The sequence below is a fragment of the Leuciscus leuciscus genome (genome assembly GCF_965113295.1).
Source record: "Leuciscus leuciscus genome assembly, chromosome: 1".
Classification (NCBI taxonomy): domain Eukaryota; kingdom Metazoa; phylum Chordata; class Actinopteri; order Cypriniformes; family Leuciscidae; genus Leuciscus; species Leuciscus leuciscus.
Genome location: NC_138725.1, coordinates 35,008,899 through 35,026,051, shown reverse-complemented (window position 1 = coordinate 35,026,051; position 17,153 = coordinate 35,008,899). Strand labels below are relative to the sequence as shown.

At 38.0% G+C, this 17,153-nt stretch overlaps 1 protein-coding gene across 1 annotated transcript; it reads left to right on the top strand.

Annotated features, from left to right (window-relative positions):
- nup85 (nucleoporin 85) lies at positions 1-16,921 on the top strand. The gene is made up of 19 exons (XM_082164624.1): positions 1-175; positions 490-583; positions 673-829; positions 917-987; positions 1,071-1,114; positions 2,230-2,299; positions 4,865-4,986; positions 5,077-5,211; positions 5,710-5,832; positions 5,905-6,036; positions 10,295-10,401; positions 10,508-10,591; positions 10,817-10,882; positions 11,286-11,437; positions 11,587-11,704; positions 14,274-14,374; positions 14,848-14,999; positions 16,498-16,587; positions 16,688-16,921. Exons 1-19 carry the CDS (start codon positions 140-142, stop codon positions 16,784-16,786), a joined length of 1,953 nt encoding a protein of 650 aa, XP_082020750.1. The 5' UTR covers positions 1-139; the 3' UTR covers positions 16,787-16,921.
- The last annotated feature ends 232 nt before the right edge of the window (positions 16,922-17,153 follow it).

The following is a 17,153-nucleotide window of genomic DNA, read 5'->3' as shown; positions in this document are numbered from 1 at the left end:
AACCGCGCGCAGGCTCCAGGGGTCCTTCAGGCTCATGGCGCTCGATTCTGAGCGCTGAACGTATTGAATGTTGTTCAGATCATAAAACTGTTTAAAATCATATTTTTCACTGTTAAGCAGGAGGATTTAATATCTCCGGATGATGGAGGAGGTGGACGTGGAGCCCAGTCCCACGGTACGTGCTGGTTTATGCTGGTTCTTCAGTCCATATGATTATTAAGAAACGGTAGTATGCATATGTGAAGAATACACATGTTCTGTGGTGTTACCATGGTACCTGAATGTAGTGTTACTAAATTATAATATACCGTGGTACTCCATAGTATTTCAATAAGTTGGTATATAATTATATACACTATGGAATTAACTTATCATAAGCAGGCTACCATGGTATATATGTATTGTATAAACTGGCTTATTCTTATATATTACTGAATGATTACCATGGTAGAGCCGCTTGTTCATATACTCCATTTGTTTTTCTTGCAGTTGATTCCCGGCGCTGGATTTCATCAGAGACACTTGGGTTTTGAATGGGGTCCTGGAGATCTGTTAGTCTATGAGACAAACTATAAACTACAAGGTATTAATAACATCCACACTGGATCCTGGAAAGAGTGTGTGTGAAAGAGGCATCATTAAAAACTGTCAATGGTGTGTATTCCTGCTCAGGTCCGAAGTCTGCGGGCTCTCCGTTCGTCCACATCGTGAGGAAAGATGAAGATATCTGCTCTCCCATCCTGCGTAAGCTCTTCAACGAGTCGCATCTCATCTTCGTGGGGCTGCAGAAAATCAAAGAGGACGTCCCGAGCAAAAACAAGAAGACGCAGTGAGTCCTCAGACCTCAAACGTCGCACGCAGACAGAGCGTGTCCTGGTGTGTGTTTGTGGTTGTGATCTGTCATTGTTTCCCGCAGGTTCGTGAGCATCAGTAAGAACTACAGGTCTGTGATCAGAGCCTGTATGGAGGAACTTCAGCAGAACGCAGGTAAGCGGTCACATGACACACGCATCACGCATGAGGAGGATGATGCATTTGATCAGCTGATCACGCTCTGTTTCTCTTCCCAGTTTCAGCACAAGAGGGGTCTATAGCGTCACAGTATGGAGATCAGGTACTGATCACATCAAATATGAATTGACTAATACAGTAACTCATGGCCAGTGCAGATTGTTTTATTTTAATGTTTAGTTGTCTGATAAATGATGTGCAGAACCAGTGTTTCGATAGTAGATTCATTCTAACTGAAACTATTTTAAAAAACAAAAAAACATTTTCGTTAATTTTCGAAAATTAGAAATGTTGCATTGGTAACTAACTGAAATAAAAGGACTATAATACTAAAATTTAAATAGAAATTAATAAAAAATTAATGGAAATATAAAAAAAAGGACAAAGACAAATATAAAAGAAATGGTTATAACTTAAGTTAAACAAAATGAAAACTGAAAATATAAAAATTATTTTGAAATATCAATAAATACTATAATAGTATAGTAATATAATTTTATATATGTAAATATATAATATAAATTATTCCTTATTTTTAAAGATAAAGTATTCATTAGATTACAAATAATATTCATAATACTATAATAGTATATTATTATTGCTAAAGTAACACAGATCTATATTTATTTTATATGCATTAATTTGTCAAGATGAATTAATCATTAATTACAAAAATATGAATACTATAATAGTTTATTAATATTACTAAAATAACACTAATTTCTAATTGTTATACGCTTTATTTTATTAAGATAAATTAATCTTACAAAAATATTAATAAATACTATAATAATGTATTAATATTGCTAAAATATCATTAATTTCTATTTATTTTGTTTTATTTTATAAAGATAAATTAATTATTAGATTACAAAATATCAATAAATACTATAATAGTATATTAATATTACTTAAACAAGACAAATTTTCGAATTATTTTATGTGCTTTAATTTATACAAATACATTCGTCATTAGATTGCAACAATAACTTTATATGTACTCATTCTGAATATTTTTATAATTATAAATTGATTAAGAATTAAACAAGTGTTTCTAAAAGTAAGAATGTCTTTATTTTTAATTTAAAAAATGTACCATCTCTGAAACAGTCTTTCTGCTGACATAATGCTGACACATTTATTATGATCTAATCAAACCGTGGTGGAACAAATCAGATTTTCAAACATGTCCTGTTATTGTTGATCTGATCTCTGTAGGTGTCTATTCTCTTGGCCATCGAGCTGATCTGGAACCTGTGTGAGGTGCTGTTCATCGACGCATCTCCAGGTACAGACGCCTGCGCTGCTCAGATTGAGACAGAGCGACACCTGTCATAATCTGAAAACGACGCCCACTGGGGGGGTGGGGGGGCGGGTGTGTGTGTGTTTGGGGGGGGGGACAATCCAACCGTCTCCATTGACTTTGCATTGCGAGAAGCTGCATCCTTGTCATTTATGACTTATAACACTACACAATGTCTAAACGCTCTCATGTGACAAGGTGAACAGCAGGGGTCGGCAACAGGCCAAAACTGTCCCGCCAGCAATAATATCTGGAAATAGATCTGTCATGACAGCAACAGTTACTCACAATCACTCTGTCTTTAGTGATTTTGCCTTCAAAATAAAAGTACGAGAATGTTTTTGCAGCAATGTTTTATTTTGAGATTAATTGAGAGCTTTTAATTAGAAAACTTCTGAAAGACATTCAAAGAGTCTGTGGATCGCTGGACACACCTCTAAAATAGCCGTCATGAAATGTCTAATTTTATATTCTTTGCAAACAGCGACAACCTCGTTGCAGATAAGACACTGGTTTGCATTCACAAAACTAGGTAGGATGAACACAAAGGTGTCTTTCCATTCTTCTTTGTATGGCCTATTTTCGCTGTCAACTTTCATCTTCAGACTCTTTGATAGTGCCGTTGTCTCTCACCAGCTTAAATGTTAACATCACTCTGCACACGACGTAATAGCGTACCTCTAGCACGCAAACAATTAAAAGTTGTTAAAATAAACAACTAAAATGTAACAGTTTAGCACGTGAGGATGCCAAGGAATAATTCTGAGTGTAAAAGTAGGCTACATCAAATAATTATTACAATAAGTTAGGCTCCATTGTGTAACAAGCAAATTAAAATTATGCACATTTATCATTCACAAAATGGAAAAAGGAAATAAAAATAGTTTGTTAAGAGCATGACTCAAAAATAATGGGTTTATTCAAGTCCTCTTTTATTTTTTTATCCATTTTTATCCATAAGAGTTATTTTTATTCATTCCGCATCTCCCACATATGTGTGTTTTAGCAAGGCGGGATGTGTTACAAGATGCCGCAATATGTGGGGAGACATGGAGTGGGTCAGACATGATTTTGACCTTCATTAAGTTTTGTAGAAAGCCTTTCTTTAAAGTAAATTTCATTTTGTATAAATTGTATCTTAATTTTAATCAGTGTTTCATCAACCAATTGCCTGGATTTAATAAATAAGAATATAGCAGACAATATAATCAGCACGTGGAGGAGTGGGCACGATCACTAGCATTGCTCGTGAATTGGAGCTCGTCTCATAAATGAACTGAAACTGAAACTCACAGACATCAGACATATATATTTATAGAAAGCTTGAAATGTCTACTTTCAAACAAAACGATTCAAAACGAAAAGAAACAGTCTACTCTCTGCTTATGTAATCCGTATGAAGTGTGCATTTCTCTCTATAGGAGCGTTCACTACTGCGGTCACTATTGCAGCCGACACTGACACACACATTTATTAATAAACAATTAAAATGTCTCCTTGCTATATTTGAAACATTAATAATCATTACTTTTGCCGGTTCTTTGTGACAGCTTTTAGGTGCGTTACTGGCAGCGTCACCCTCGGGTTACATGAACGTGTCAGCACTGAAAACATGGGGATTTTTTAGACAATAATCGCACAACCTATTCGAAATTCTATAATTAAATCAACTAATCGAATATTTGAAAATCGTGACTCATCCCTAGTCACTCACCACTGCTTTATTAATGTATCCAGTGTAAAACCTGGACACCGCCACACAAGTGTGGCTTTTTGTTAATGACTGTCCAGCTTCAGGATTGAACCAAGAGTAACAACTCACTACCAGTTACAAAAGACACTAACAGTTCGTCACAGGCAATTAATTCATAAAGTATCCTTTGACTATGTTCTGGCCCGCCATCTAGTGGTGCAATTTTTTTTTTGTCCCGATGCCAAACTTACTTGATGACCCCTGGTGTAAAGCAAACAAGCTAAAAAACCCAGAACTAAGTTTTTATAAGCTGTCGACCCCAAAAAAACAAGCGTTTAAGGACACAAAAAAGGCAATAAGATGTGAAGCATCAGCTGGAAGAATGGGTAAATTGTGGGATCCTGACACTCAGTGTGCACTAAGAATATACAATCGTGTGCAGTAAACATTTTATCACTGGTAAGTCAAATATCCAAATGTCAGTTTTATTTTATATTCTGTAAGCTAAGCTGTCCTGTCGCCGATTATGTTCCCCTCCAGTAGGGGTCGTTCTCAGAGTAATATGACACGTCTGTCTCAATTGTCACACTTTTTTTGGGGTCGACAGCTTATTAAAACTTATGGGATTTTTAGCTTGTTTGCTGTACACCTTGTCACATAACATACAAAATGTCTAAAAGCTGCTATAAATCAGAAAGGATGCAGCTTCTCAAAATGCAAACTCAATGGAAACGGTTGGCGTGGCCTAAATGCGCTCTGTCTCCATCTGCTGGTCATGATGGTTGTGTTGTGTTGTGTTGTATTGTGTAGCTGGATCTCTGCTGGTAATGATTTGTGTGTTGTGTTGTGTTGTGTAGCCGGATCTCTGCTGCTGCACCTGCTGGACTGGGTGCGTCTCCACAAGTCAGACGTGGACTCCAGAGCAAGAGAAGTGTTGCAGAGCGAGAGCCCCACTCGACATCAGGCCTACTGGGACGTGGTATGAAGCGCATGACCTCTGACCTCCAGATGCCCAACACATCACCGCTGGGGTCCTCACGTGTGTGTGTGTGTGTGTGTGTGTGTGCAGGTGATCAGTTTAGTGCTGCAGGGCCGGATGGATGAAGCCCGGCAGGTTCTGTCCAAACAGGCGTCTCTGCGGGCCGAAAGCAGCTCTGTGTTCAGACGCATGGACCTCCTTCTGCAGAACATGCCCGTGTTTAACGTACGTACACACATCAGCACACAACACGCTCCTGATTAAAGAAATGAACATAATTTACATACCAAATATTCAAACAGGCCATTTTGAATATGCAGTTGAACTTGAAAAAAATTATTTTCACTTCAGCAGTAATATGTCAAGTGCCGTCTTTAAAAAGAGAACAAACTTTAGGTCTGTGCTCTAAAATATTCAAGAGTTAGGAAATTTCATTTTCAGGTCTATGCTCAAAAGTTAATAAATGGATTATAACTACAATAAAATCTATTACTATAAAATCCCCTAAAAATACAAAATATTAAATTAAAAATAGTAATGAACTAAAATATAGTAAAATTTTCTCATTGAAAAAAAAAAAAAATTGGTCATTTGATCGACCAACCAAGAATACTAGAGGGTTAACTATAGTAAAATCACTGTAACAACCACCTTAAGGGCTCATTTCTTATAAAACAGTGTCACCATAAAATAATCACGTTGTGTGTGTGTTTGTGTGTTTAGCCCACAGGAACTCAAACACTGACCGAGTTTGATATGAAATGGAGAAACTGGCACGAGGAGTGTGACCGCAGTCTCCAGGACAACACCTTCGCTAGCAACCGTCACCTGGAGACCATCTGCAAGGTGAGGGGTCGTGACCTCTGGTGACCCGTGATCAGGTATCATCATCACCCTGATTGTGTGTGTCTCTGTCAGATCCTGGTGGGCGATGAAGACGCTCTGCTGGAGCAGAAGGAGCTGCTGAGCACCTGGTATCACTTTCTGGTGACGCGGCTGCTCTTCACACACCCCACCATCAAACCGCCCGACCTGCACTACTACGCACAGGTAGTGTTCCTTTACTATCATAAGGCCGACGCGGTTATCGAGTGAGCGTATGATTGTGGTTATTCAGTGTAATCACAATTATTTGAGATACCCGCAATAATTGTGCAGTTTAGATTTCAGCTACATTTTACCCTCTGAATAAGGGAAATTTAAGTGCTTAAAGAAATGCCATCACATGTATGATGCCGTGTCTCCTCCTCTAGTGTGGAGGGAGAGTCAGAATCTTGCATGTAGTAAAGAATGGAAAAAAACATATATATACAAGTATATATTAGGGCTGGGAATCGCAAAAAAACTAAACAAAACTAATTAATTGCACAATTTGCTGTAATTAATTGCATTTCCCGCAAGCTTTTAATCATCAATATTTAAACTTAGAATCACCTAATTAAATTAAACAACACAGAAAAAAAAAAAGGAACAGAAAATAGCCCTATATTAAAATTATATTAAACATCAATATATCAATATATTATTATTTTTTAATAATCTATCAACATAATCAATTTAACAATTTTTTTTTAAATTATATTTTTTTTTTTACTAATTATCAAAATAAAATATAGTCCTACAAAGCTATTATTACCAGAGCATGTGATCAGAGCAGGTCATTTTACTATTGTTGCCCAGCATGACTATACCAGCTCAGTAGGGCTATTGCAAACAGAAGTCTACTACAGAGACATTTCACGTTATTTGAGCGGACTTTGCTTTTCCAGTGCGTGATCGGTACATGATTGGAGCGTTTGGGCCGTTAAGGACGCGCAAACACGGAGCAGAAACATTGAGCAGAGAGCGCAGCGCGCCGACACACACACACACACACACACACACACACACACACACACACACACGGAACGGAGAGCGCAGCGCACACACGGAGCGGAAAAGACCCGCTCATGAAAGCTGCGCGAGAATGAAGCCTGATCGCCGAACACGGAGGGGCGGGACGGCATATTTTCGGGCTTTTCAATAGCAGCCGCAACAGGAAATCATTAAAACGAGGCAAAAAAAAGGTGCTGCGTTAATTGCGTTTTTTTTTCTTTTCTTTTTTTTGCGCGTGTTAAACATCTCAAATTAATCGCAAAGATTAACGCGTTAATTCCCCCAGCCCTAATATATATATATATATATATATATATATATATACACATACACACACACACTCTACCGGTCAAAAGTTTTGGATCGGTAAGATTTTTAATGTTTTTAAAAGAAGTATCTTCTGCTCACCAAGGCTGCATTTATTTGAGTAAAAATACAAAGAAAATCCAGTAATATTCTTGCATATTATGACAATTTAAAACAGCTGTTTTCAATGTGAATATATTTTTAAATGTAATTTATTCCTGTGATCAGATCTGAATTTTCAGCATCATTACTCCAGTCTTCAGTGTCACATGATCCTTCAGAAATCACTCTAATATGATGATTTGATGCTCAAAAAACATTCATTATTATTATCAATGTTGAAAACAGTTGTGTAATTTTTTTTTTTCACGATTCTTTGATGAATAGAAAGCATTTATTTAAAATGGAGTATTTTCTAGCATTATAAATGTCTTTTCTGTAACTTTTGATCAGTTTAACTCATCCTTGATGAATATTGATTTCTTTTATTTCTTTCCCCCAAAAATAAAAATAAAATTCTTACTGACCCCAAACTTTTGAACGGTAGTGTTTAAAGGTGAACGAAGTAACTTTTTTTACCTTAACTGAACAGCTTCGGAGTCATTGGAATGGTTATAATACTTATTTCGGGTTGAATGGTGGTCGTTTCGCACCCCCCTGGTGCCCGTGAGCGGAAAATCCGCACTTGCAACTTTGAGCCGGCGGGACGCCGGCCGCCGCGTCAGGAAGTATTGCGTGATATCAGGTCTCGCGATGTAAACAATTGCTTTACGGCCAAAAGAAATCTGCTAAAATGCTGTCATTTTTGAGCTCCCTCACGCTGTCCGAACCCGAATGAAGACGACGTTTTAAAGAATGTCCCATCTGCTTTGATGTCGTTGATCTATAGCCTCTGGTGTCTGAGAATCAACAACGAGTTTTTACAACAGTGTTGTCAAATATCTATTCTGAAGCTGTGGGGGGAGCTCTAGAGAGAAACCTGCGAGCAAAAAGCGAGAATACAGCGAAGAAATCCCGAAGCTACTGAGTGCTGCTTTAAAGTTACAAAAGCTTTAGATTTCAGATAAATGCTGTTCTTTTGAACTTTCTATTCATCATAGCATCATGAAATAAAAATGTAAAAAACTGTTTTCAACAATGATAATAATCATAAATGTTTCTTGAGCATCAAATCATCATATTAGAATGATTTCTGAAGGATCATGTGACACTGAAGACTGGAGTATTGACATAGAAAACAGCTGATTTACATTGGAATAATATTTCACAATATTACTGTTTTTAATTAAAAAAATTTTTTTATCAAATAAATGCAGCCTTGGTGAGCAGAAGAGACTTATTTAAAAAACATAAAAAATCTTACAGATCTAAAACTTTCGACCGGTAGAGTATATTTATCTCAATTAGAAAGCACACAAATATCAAAGGTCTTCCTTCATATGAAATTAAGTTTATATTATATTAAGGTTATTATGTTATATTACTATATTGTATAAGATTATATTATATTTTATAATATTATATAAATATTTATTTTCACAGCATTAAAGAAAATCATATGGGCCAAGATTATATTATATTATATGATGTTATATTATATTATATTATTAATATATAAATAGTTATATAAATATTATACATTTTTACAGCATTAAAGTAAATTAAATGGGCCTTCAGAAAATTCTTAAAACAGAATTAAATCATTAATTGCCATTATTTATATGACAATTAATCGTTAGTACAAAATTCATGATCATGACAGGCCTATACTATTATAGTTATATGGCTATTTATAATGTAATATTTTATTTTTTATGTTAATTAGTTTTAGTAATTCTGTTGTTTTTGTCATTTTTAGTAGTTCTTTTTTAATTTTTCTATATAGTTATTTGAGTTTCGGTTAAACAAAATTAAAATTAGAAATGTTGCTTTCAGCTAAAGCTTATTTTATTTTAAGTAACAAAGTTTGTAATGGTTTTAGTTAACTATAATAACCCATCTATATAATATAACTATAATAAATCATGTCCAGGTCATGCTTCACCATAAAAGAAAATTAAGAAATTATATTTTGCATTACATTTTTTTTTTTTTATCTAAAAATTAATTTTCACAACAGTTAAGCACTACACATTCTCATCACTACACATTCTCATTTCTGTGTTTTTATTTATTTTAGTTATAATAACCCTGCATGCAACACACACACACACACACCACGAGTAAAGCTGCCAGATATCATATAAACCACTGAGAATTCATCATGCATGTCTGAACAGTATATGTTAGGGCTGTCACTTTACGTTCAAAAATCGATGGCACAATCGATCGGACCAACCAACACAAGTTTCGAAAACTAAAATAGGGAATCGATTTTAACGGTCTTTTCTCGGAAGCGCGTCCAGCTCGTCACGATACGCCCGCAGCGAACGCGCGTCACACAGCAACTGCAGACTCTGACAAACACACATAACAGCAAATTATACTTCTGCATAATGTGTCTCTTTTTACAACAAAACTGTGAATTCTGCCGGTATTCAGACAGTCTCATGCATACAGATACAGATTCGGGCTACAATCGCCTACGTAGGCGAAATTTGTTTGACATTTCTAATCGTAAACACAGCCATGTTAAAGACTGCAGTGATGTTTTTCATTGATGTTATGGCAGTCCACTCGGCTTATTGTTTGTTTTTTTGTCATTATGCACGAAACTTCACGTCAATAAATCATCAGGAATATTTGCTGACTTGTGCGCATCTCAAGCGCCGTCTTTACGTTCGTCCTAATGCCTGTTAGTTGTCCGTGGATTTGCCCATATTTGGCGTTTAAAATGGAAACGTCTTTGGACATGGAAAATCGATTTTACAATCGATTCAATGAACACGAAGTGACAGACCTAGTATATGTTTTTGGCACCTTATGAAAACTTCTGTAATGCTTTTTATTATATATTTTCTTATATTTCTTATATTTTTGTCTAATTGTTTAGAAGAGAATACTCCATTTCTCTTGACAATGGGCAGCAGCTCACTGTGTTTTACTCTCATATAAACGAGGAATAAATGATACAGTGTGAGTGTATAAACCCCAGCTGACGGTGTGTGTGTGTGTGTGTTTTTTTCAGTCGAGCATGAACATGTTTCTGGGCCCGCGTGCGACTCCCGAGCCTCTGGACATCATCCTGCTGTCGGCGTTTGAGTTCGACCTGCATCAGGTGATCAAAGACTGCAGGTGCGTCAGCGCTCTCTCAGTACACACACACACACACACACACACACACACACACACACACATTCATCTGAACAGACCCTCTCACACACACGTGATGTTTCCACAGCATCGCGCTCAACAACTGGTGGTTTGTGGCTCATCTGACGGACTTGCTGGATCACTGCAAACTGCTGCAGTCACATAACCTCGAGTGCGTATCTCACATCACACCATGCTTTCGTTACACTTATGATCAGGTTTTTGATCAAGTCATATTTTAGTGTTTATATGATGATTTTATACCCTCACTCCTTCTGTATGTAAATGACCTCTGTTATGGTGGCTTTAAAGTAAAGGTACAGATTCATGCGTCTCTTTGAGAAGGTTTTGATGGATGTGATGTGCGTAACGTTGCTCTGGTTCTGTGTGTTTGTAGTTTTGGCTCTAATCTGCGTGAGTTTCTGGTGTTGGAGTACGCCTCGGGTCTCTTCACTCATCACAGGTGATTAAACACATTATTAATCTCTGCAGATAGAGGACGAAATGAGTCCCACTCACCCTAAAATTCAATTCAAGTTTATTTATATAGCGCTTTTCACAGTACATATTGTTTCAAAGCAGCTTTATAGAGTTTAAGAATTATTTTCTGTTCACCAAGGCTGCATTTATTTATCACTGTAGTGATAATACAGTAATATTATGAAATATTATTACAATTTGAAATAGCTGTTTTCATGTGAATATATATTAAAGTGTAATTTATTCCTGTGATCAAAGCTGTATTTTCAGCATCATTACTCCAGTCTTCAGTGTCACATGATCTTTCAGAAATCATTCTAATATGATGATTTGATGTTCAGAAATTATGCATTTCTCATATGTGTGTGTGTATGTGTGTGTGTTAGTCTGTGGCAGCTGGCGGTGGATTATTTCGATCACTGTCCTGAGTTCGGTCGTGTGTATCTGGAGCTGCAGATCGAGAGAGTCCCACTCGACACCGAACGCAAAGCCATTAAAGTCCTCCGTATCTGTGAGGACCGACAGATGAGTGAACAGGGTGAGCGAACGCAACACACTCAAACACTGAGGTCGACTGATCAGTCACCAAAAACTGTGATCCTCTAAATGCCTAAACGGGCTGCTCTTTTCCAGAAAGAGTCTATTACATTACATTCATTAGGTTGTGTGTATGTGTGTGTGTTGCAGTGCGCAGTATCTGTAAGATCATGGCTAAACGAGCTCTGAGGAACAACAGACTGGGATCTGCTCTATCCTGGAGCATCAGAGCAAAAGACGCTGCCTTCGCCACACTCATCTCTGAGAGGTTACTATCTATCTGTCTGTCCGTCTGTCTGTCTGTCTCTGTCTGTCCATCCATCTATCTATCCGTCTGTCTGTCTGTCTCTGTCTGTCTATAGCCTGGTTCACACGGGACGATTTTAAAATTGTCGGACGATTTTCCAAACCTGAGAGACCCCACACACGGGGATAAAAAATCACGGGTCTAACAGTTTTGGTCGTACAGTGTGTGGTGCGCGGCCACACGGCAAAATCAACACATCACACACGAACCGATTTGACTCCCGAGCATTCTCAGGTCAGACGGGAAATCGCGCCTAATACCTCGAGATCAAACGTGACTTCAGAGTAAACAATCATGGTGGACGAAGAGGATGCAGTGGCAATAGTTTGTAGTTTGTTTTTAACCGAAAAAAAACGTTATCAAAATAAAAGGCGATGATCTCTGACGTCCACCGGACTTTCTGGTGCGCTATGCCGCCGGCTGTTTTGATTATATTTCCCGGTGTTTCCTCGCGCCTCGTCACCTCGCTTTCTGATTGGCTACACTCCACAGTCCACAGGCTGCGTGCTCGGGGGACACCACACACGAGAAGAAATCGGGCCAAATAAATCCAACATGTTGGATATCCCCGATTTGAGATCGGAGCGGTCCCGACGTCCTTCCGAGCAGACGAGAGCAGCCTTAACACACCACACATGGCAGGAATATCTGATCAGATTATTTTACGATAATCGGAGCATCCTTAAGATTGTCGGAAGGGGTGAATCGGGGCTAAAATCTGCCTAATTATCCTGCCGTGTGAACCAGGCTTATCCGTCTGTCTGTCCGTCTGTCTGTCCGTCCGTCTGTCCGTCTGTCTGTCTGTCTGTCCATCCTATCCTATCTTATCTATCTATCTGTCTGTCTGTCTGTCTGTCTGTCTGTCTGTCCATCCATAATCCATCTTATCTGTCTTATCCATCCATCTATCATTCTTATCTATCTTATCCATCCATCTATAATCCATCTTATCTTTCTTATCCATCCATCATCCATCTATCCATCTCTTATCTTTCTTATCCATCCATCCATCGGTCCCTATCTATCAGTCCATCCACCCTTCATACCCCTGCCAATATACATAAGTTATCATGTTGTCTTATTAACCTATAATTATAATTGTTTTACAATTTCAGATGACCATTACTGTAATGTTCTAAAATAGACTTAATTGTCTTAATGCTACATATAATATATAAGAAAAAAAAAAAAATATATATATATATATATATATATATATATACACACACACACACACACACACTCACCTAAAGGATTATTAGGAACACCTGTTCAATTTCTCATTAATGCAATTATCTAATCAACCAATCACATGGCAGTTGCTTCAATGCATTTAGGGGTGTGGTCCTGGTCAAGACAATCTCCTGAACTCCAAACTGAATGTCAGAATGGGAAAGAAAGGTGATTTAAGCAATTTTGAGCGTGGCATGGTTGTTGGTGCCAGACGGGCCGGTCTGAGTATTTCACAATCTGCTCAGTTACTGGGATTTTCACGCACAACCATTTCTAGGGTTTACAAAGAATGGTGTGAAAAGGGAAAAACATCCAGTATGCGGCAGTCCTGTGGGCGAAAATGCCTTGTTGATGCTAGAGGTCAGAGGAGAATGGGCCGACTGATTCAAGCTGATAGAAGAGCAACTTTGACTGAAATAACCACTCGTTACAACCGAGGTATGCAGCAAAGCATTTGTGAAGCCACAACACGCACAACCTTGAGGTGGATGGGCTACAACAGCAGAAGACCCCACCGGGTACCACTCATCTCCACTACAAATAGGAAAAAGAGGCTACAATTTGCACAAGCTCACCAAAATTGGACAGTTGAAGACTGGAAAAATGTTGCCTGGTCTGATGAGTCTCGATTTCTGTTGAGACATTCAGATGGTAGAGTCAGAATTTGCCGTTAACAGAATGAGAACATGGATCCATCATGCCTTGTTACCACTGTGCAGGCTGGTGGTGGTGGTGTAATGGTGTGGGGGATGTTTTCTTGGCACACTTTAGGCCCCTTAGTGCCAATTGGGCATCGTTTAAATGCCTCGGCCTACCAGAGCATTGTTTCTGACCATGTCCATCCCTTTATGACCACCATGTACCCATCCTCTGATGGCTACTTCCAGCAGGATAATGCACCATGTCACAAAGCTCGAATCATTTCAAATTGGTTTCTTGAACATGACAATGAGTTCACTGTACTAAAATGGCCCCCACAGTCACCAGATCTCAACCCAATAGAGCATCTTTGGGATGTGGTGGAACGGGAGCTTCGTGCCCTGGATGTGCATCTCACAAATCTCCATCAACTGCAAGATGCTATCCTATCAATATGGGCCAACATTTCTAAAGAATGCTTTTAGCACCTTGTTGAATCAATGCCACGTAGAATTAAGGCAGTTCTGAAGGCGAAAGGGGGTCAAACACAGTATTAGTATGGTGTTCCTAATAATCCTTTAGGTGAGTGTATATCACATATATAATTATTAAATAGCTCTTTTTTCCCCTAACGCTTCTTTCCGTGTGTTTTGCGCAGGTTTCTTCAGGATTACAGTAATAAAGGCTCTTTCACAGATCTGGATTTGTTGGATAATCTGGGTCCTGCCATGCTGCTCAGTGACAGACTGACGTTTCTAGGTACAACATGACAAACCGACGACATTTACGTGATTTATCTGAAAAGCTGCTATAATTCAGTTTCATGAATTTTTCATGAACAATTCATATTTCAGTCCACTGTTTTTTTTGTTTTTTTATGACTATTTATCACAGCTTTCACTGCGGCTGTCCTTCACTAACTGTGAAGGATTCATCAGTGCACATTATATTTGCACATAGCTTGTCTTTCATCTAATAACTTTCTCTTCATGTATTAATACTGACCAATAATTAAAGCAATTTATAAGTTATTGTTTTCAGCAAATGCACATTCAGTTCTGACTCATTCTGTTATAAGTCCATGTTTTTCTTGTCAGATATCTTGTTTCACTCTGAACGATGTCACATCACAGACTTAAAAACGATAACTAAGGCCATTTCATGTTGTCTTTAAGAAGGTCTGTAGTCCATGAGATGTATGACCATATGTGTGTGTGTGTGTGTGTTTTTAGGAAAGTACCGTGAGTTTCACCGGCTTTACGGTGAGAACCGCTTCTCAGAGGCGGCCAGACTCCTGCTGTCCCTCATGACGGCTAAGATCGCCCCGCGCAGCCTGTGGATGACCCTGCTGACCGACGCACTGCCACTGCTGGAGCAGAAGGAGGTCACTCACACCTCATGCTTTACACTAACCCGTAACCTTAGGAGAGAAGGTGCTAGGAACAATGAAAGTTTGGCTACAGAACTTCATTCCCTCGGGTCATTTTGATCCAAAACTTTTTTTTAATTGAGTGTTCATCAAAGGGTTCCAAGACTCTAGGACTTTTGTCACACTTGAACAACGAATACACAAAAAAAAAATTTGATTGGATTCGAGGAGTTTTGTGGTTGAATAAAAAAAAAAAAGTAACAGATCCTTGCCTCGCGGGTCAATTTGACCCCCTTAGGAATGAAGGGAATGTGAGGAATGCTTCAGTAAACAGAAAAACGTAATAATGCTCAAAATTCTAACTAAAAATCCTAAAACTTTACAAAAAAAATATTTTCTAATGTCTACATGTGTATCTGAAAGCATACTGAAGAGAAACTGAGTTTAGGACCCAGAGGAACAGCTCATTTGCTCCATATAGAGCAATAAGGCCATCTAGTATCCAGACGAGTCATATTAAGGGTTATGCATGAAATTGTGAGTTATTTTGAATTTAAGTGGAAAGAATGTGAGGAATGTGCTTAAAATCATGTATTTATTGATAAAATGTAGTAATTTGAAGGTAAATAAAATTGCATAAAAAAATGCATTAAAAATGGAAAAAATAATATCAAATGGAAATAAGCTCTTTAAAAAAGACTAATACTTAAAAAACAATTACGTATAATTTTAGGGCTTCGGGTCATTTTGATCTGCAAGGTAAGGATTTGTTACAAAGTGCGAGGGAAGGATTAAGTTAAAGCAGAAACATTTAGAGCTTTTACTATCATTACCAACATAAAATAACATTATCTAGTTCTGTCCATCTGTACCAAAGACTGTAAAAAAAAATGGACGTCGCCCCTTCACTCTCTTCCATTGGTGATAAGTGAAGCTGCCAAAGTCCTAATATGGTGCTGTGCTACATCTTGTGCAGATTTAGTGATCAGGAAGTAAAGCCGCGATATCAAGGTCCCGCCCTCACTCCCCCAGAATCGGTTAATACAAAATTTACTGTGTGAAATAAGCAGAAATAAAAAGTTGAGGCTCCAATATCCTCCCAAAAATCCCCCCAAAAAGTATGTTGGTGCCTCAGTGACTTCGTTTAGAGAAGCTGTCAATCATGACATCACATTTCCGTTTTTATAGCATCAAATAACTAACTAAGATCAAACTTATAAAAAAAAAAAAACGAACGCTTAAACTTACATCAGCGTGATAAAACTACCTAAAATGACAGAAAACACCTTTGAAAAAACTGTTTTTGAAGTGTGTCCATTAGACTTCATTGGGAGGGTGGGGTTTATGACCTATACTGGGACCAGCCACTGATTACTGATTGCCTTGAATGCATGGATAAAAGCGACTGCCAAATGCTTAAATATAAATATAAACATATTAGCTTTACCCATAAAAGTTGACCATAGTGTGTTTAGCATATCGTTTGAATTGCTCTGTTTTCCTGCATGTAAAGGTGATCTTCTCCGTGGATCAAACGTATGAGCTCATGTCCTGTCTGGAGGAACTGAACTCAGGAACCAAAGAGCCAAAGCAGACAGACCAGGTACTGCTCATCCAGAGCGTCCCAGAAGCACTTGAGCTGCCCATTATAAGGTTTAGCTGTAAATTAAGATGTTCTAAGCTGTTTTTCCTCTGTGCTTTAGGATGAAGATATCGAGTCCACAAAGACGGAGCTCTTGCGACTGTCTCTGGCCCGTAACCTCGCCATGGCCATCGTGAAAGAGGGAACGATTGAAACATAAATTCATCTGATCATTGAAATAACATTTAAAGCTGTTTTTTTGTCCTGTACATAATTCAGAAAACTTGGATTAAAAAATGTGATGTATTTTATAAAAACTTTTCCAGTATTTGCAAAAAAACGTCTTTAATATTGATTTATTTTGTCTTCATATAAAGGTCTTGTGACTTTGTGAGGTGTTAGGGGGTAACAGCTTTAAGAACCCAGAACCAGATATGATGAAAGAAGACTAGGAGTCGTGAGGTTCAATCAAATAGAGAAAAATTTACTGAAGAATAGTTTGCAGTTTCATCGGTAGAGCCAAGCGTCAGAGTCTCACGAGGAGGTCGCAGGCCAGACTCTACCTTACACAAAGTCTCACACCAGTT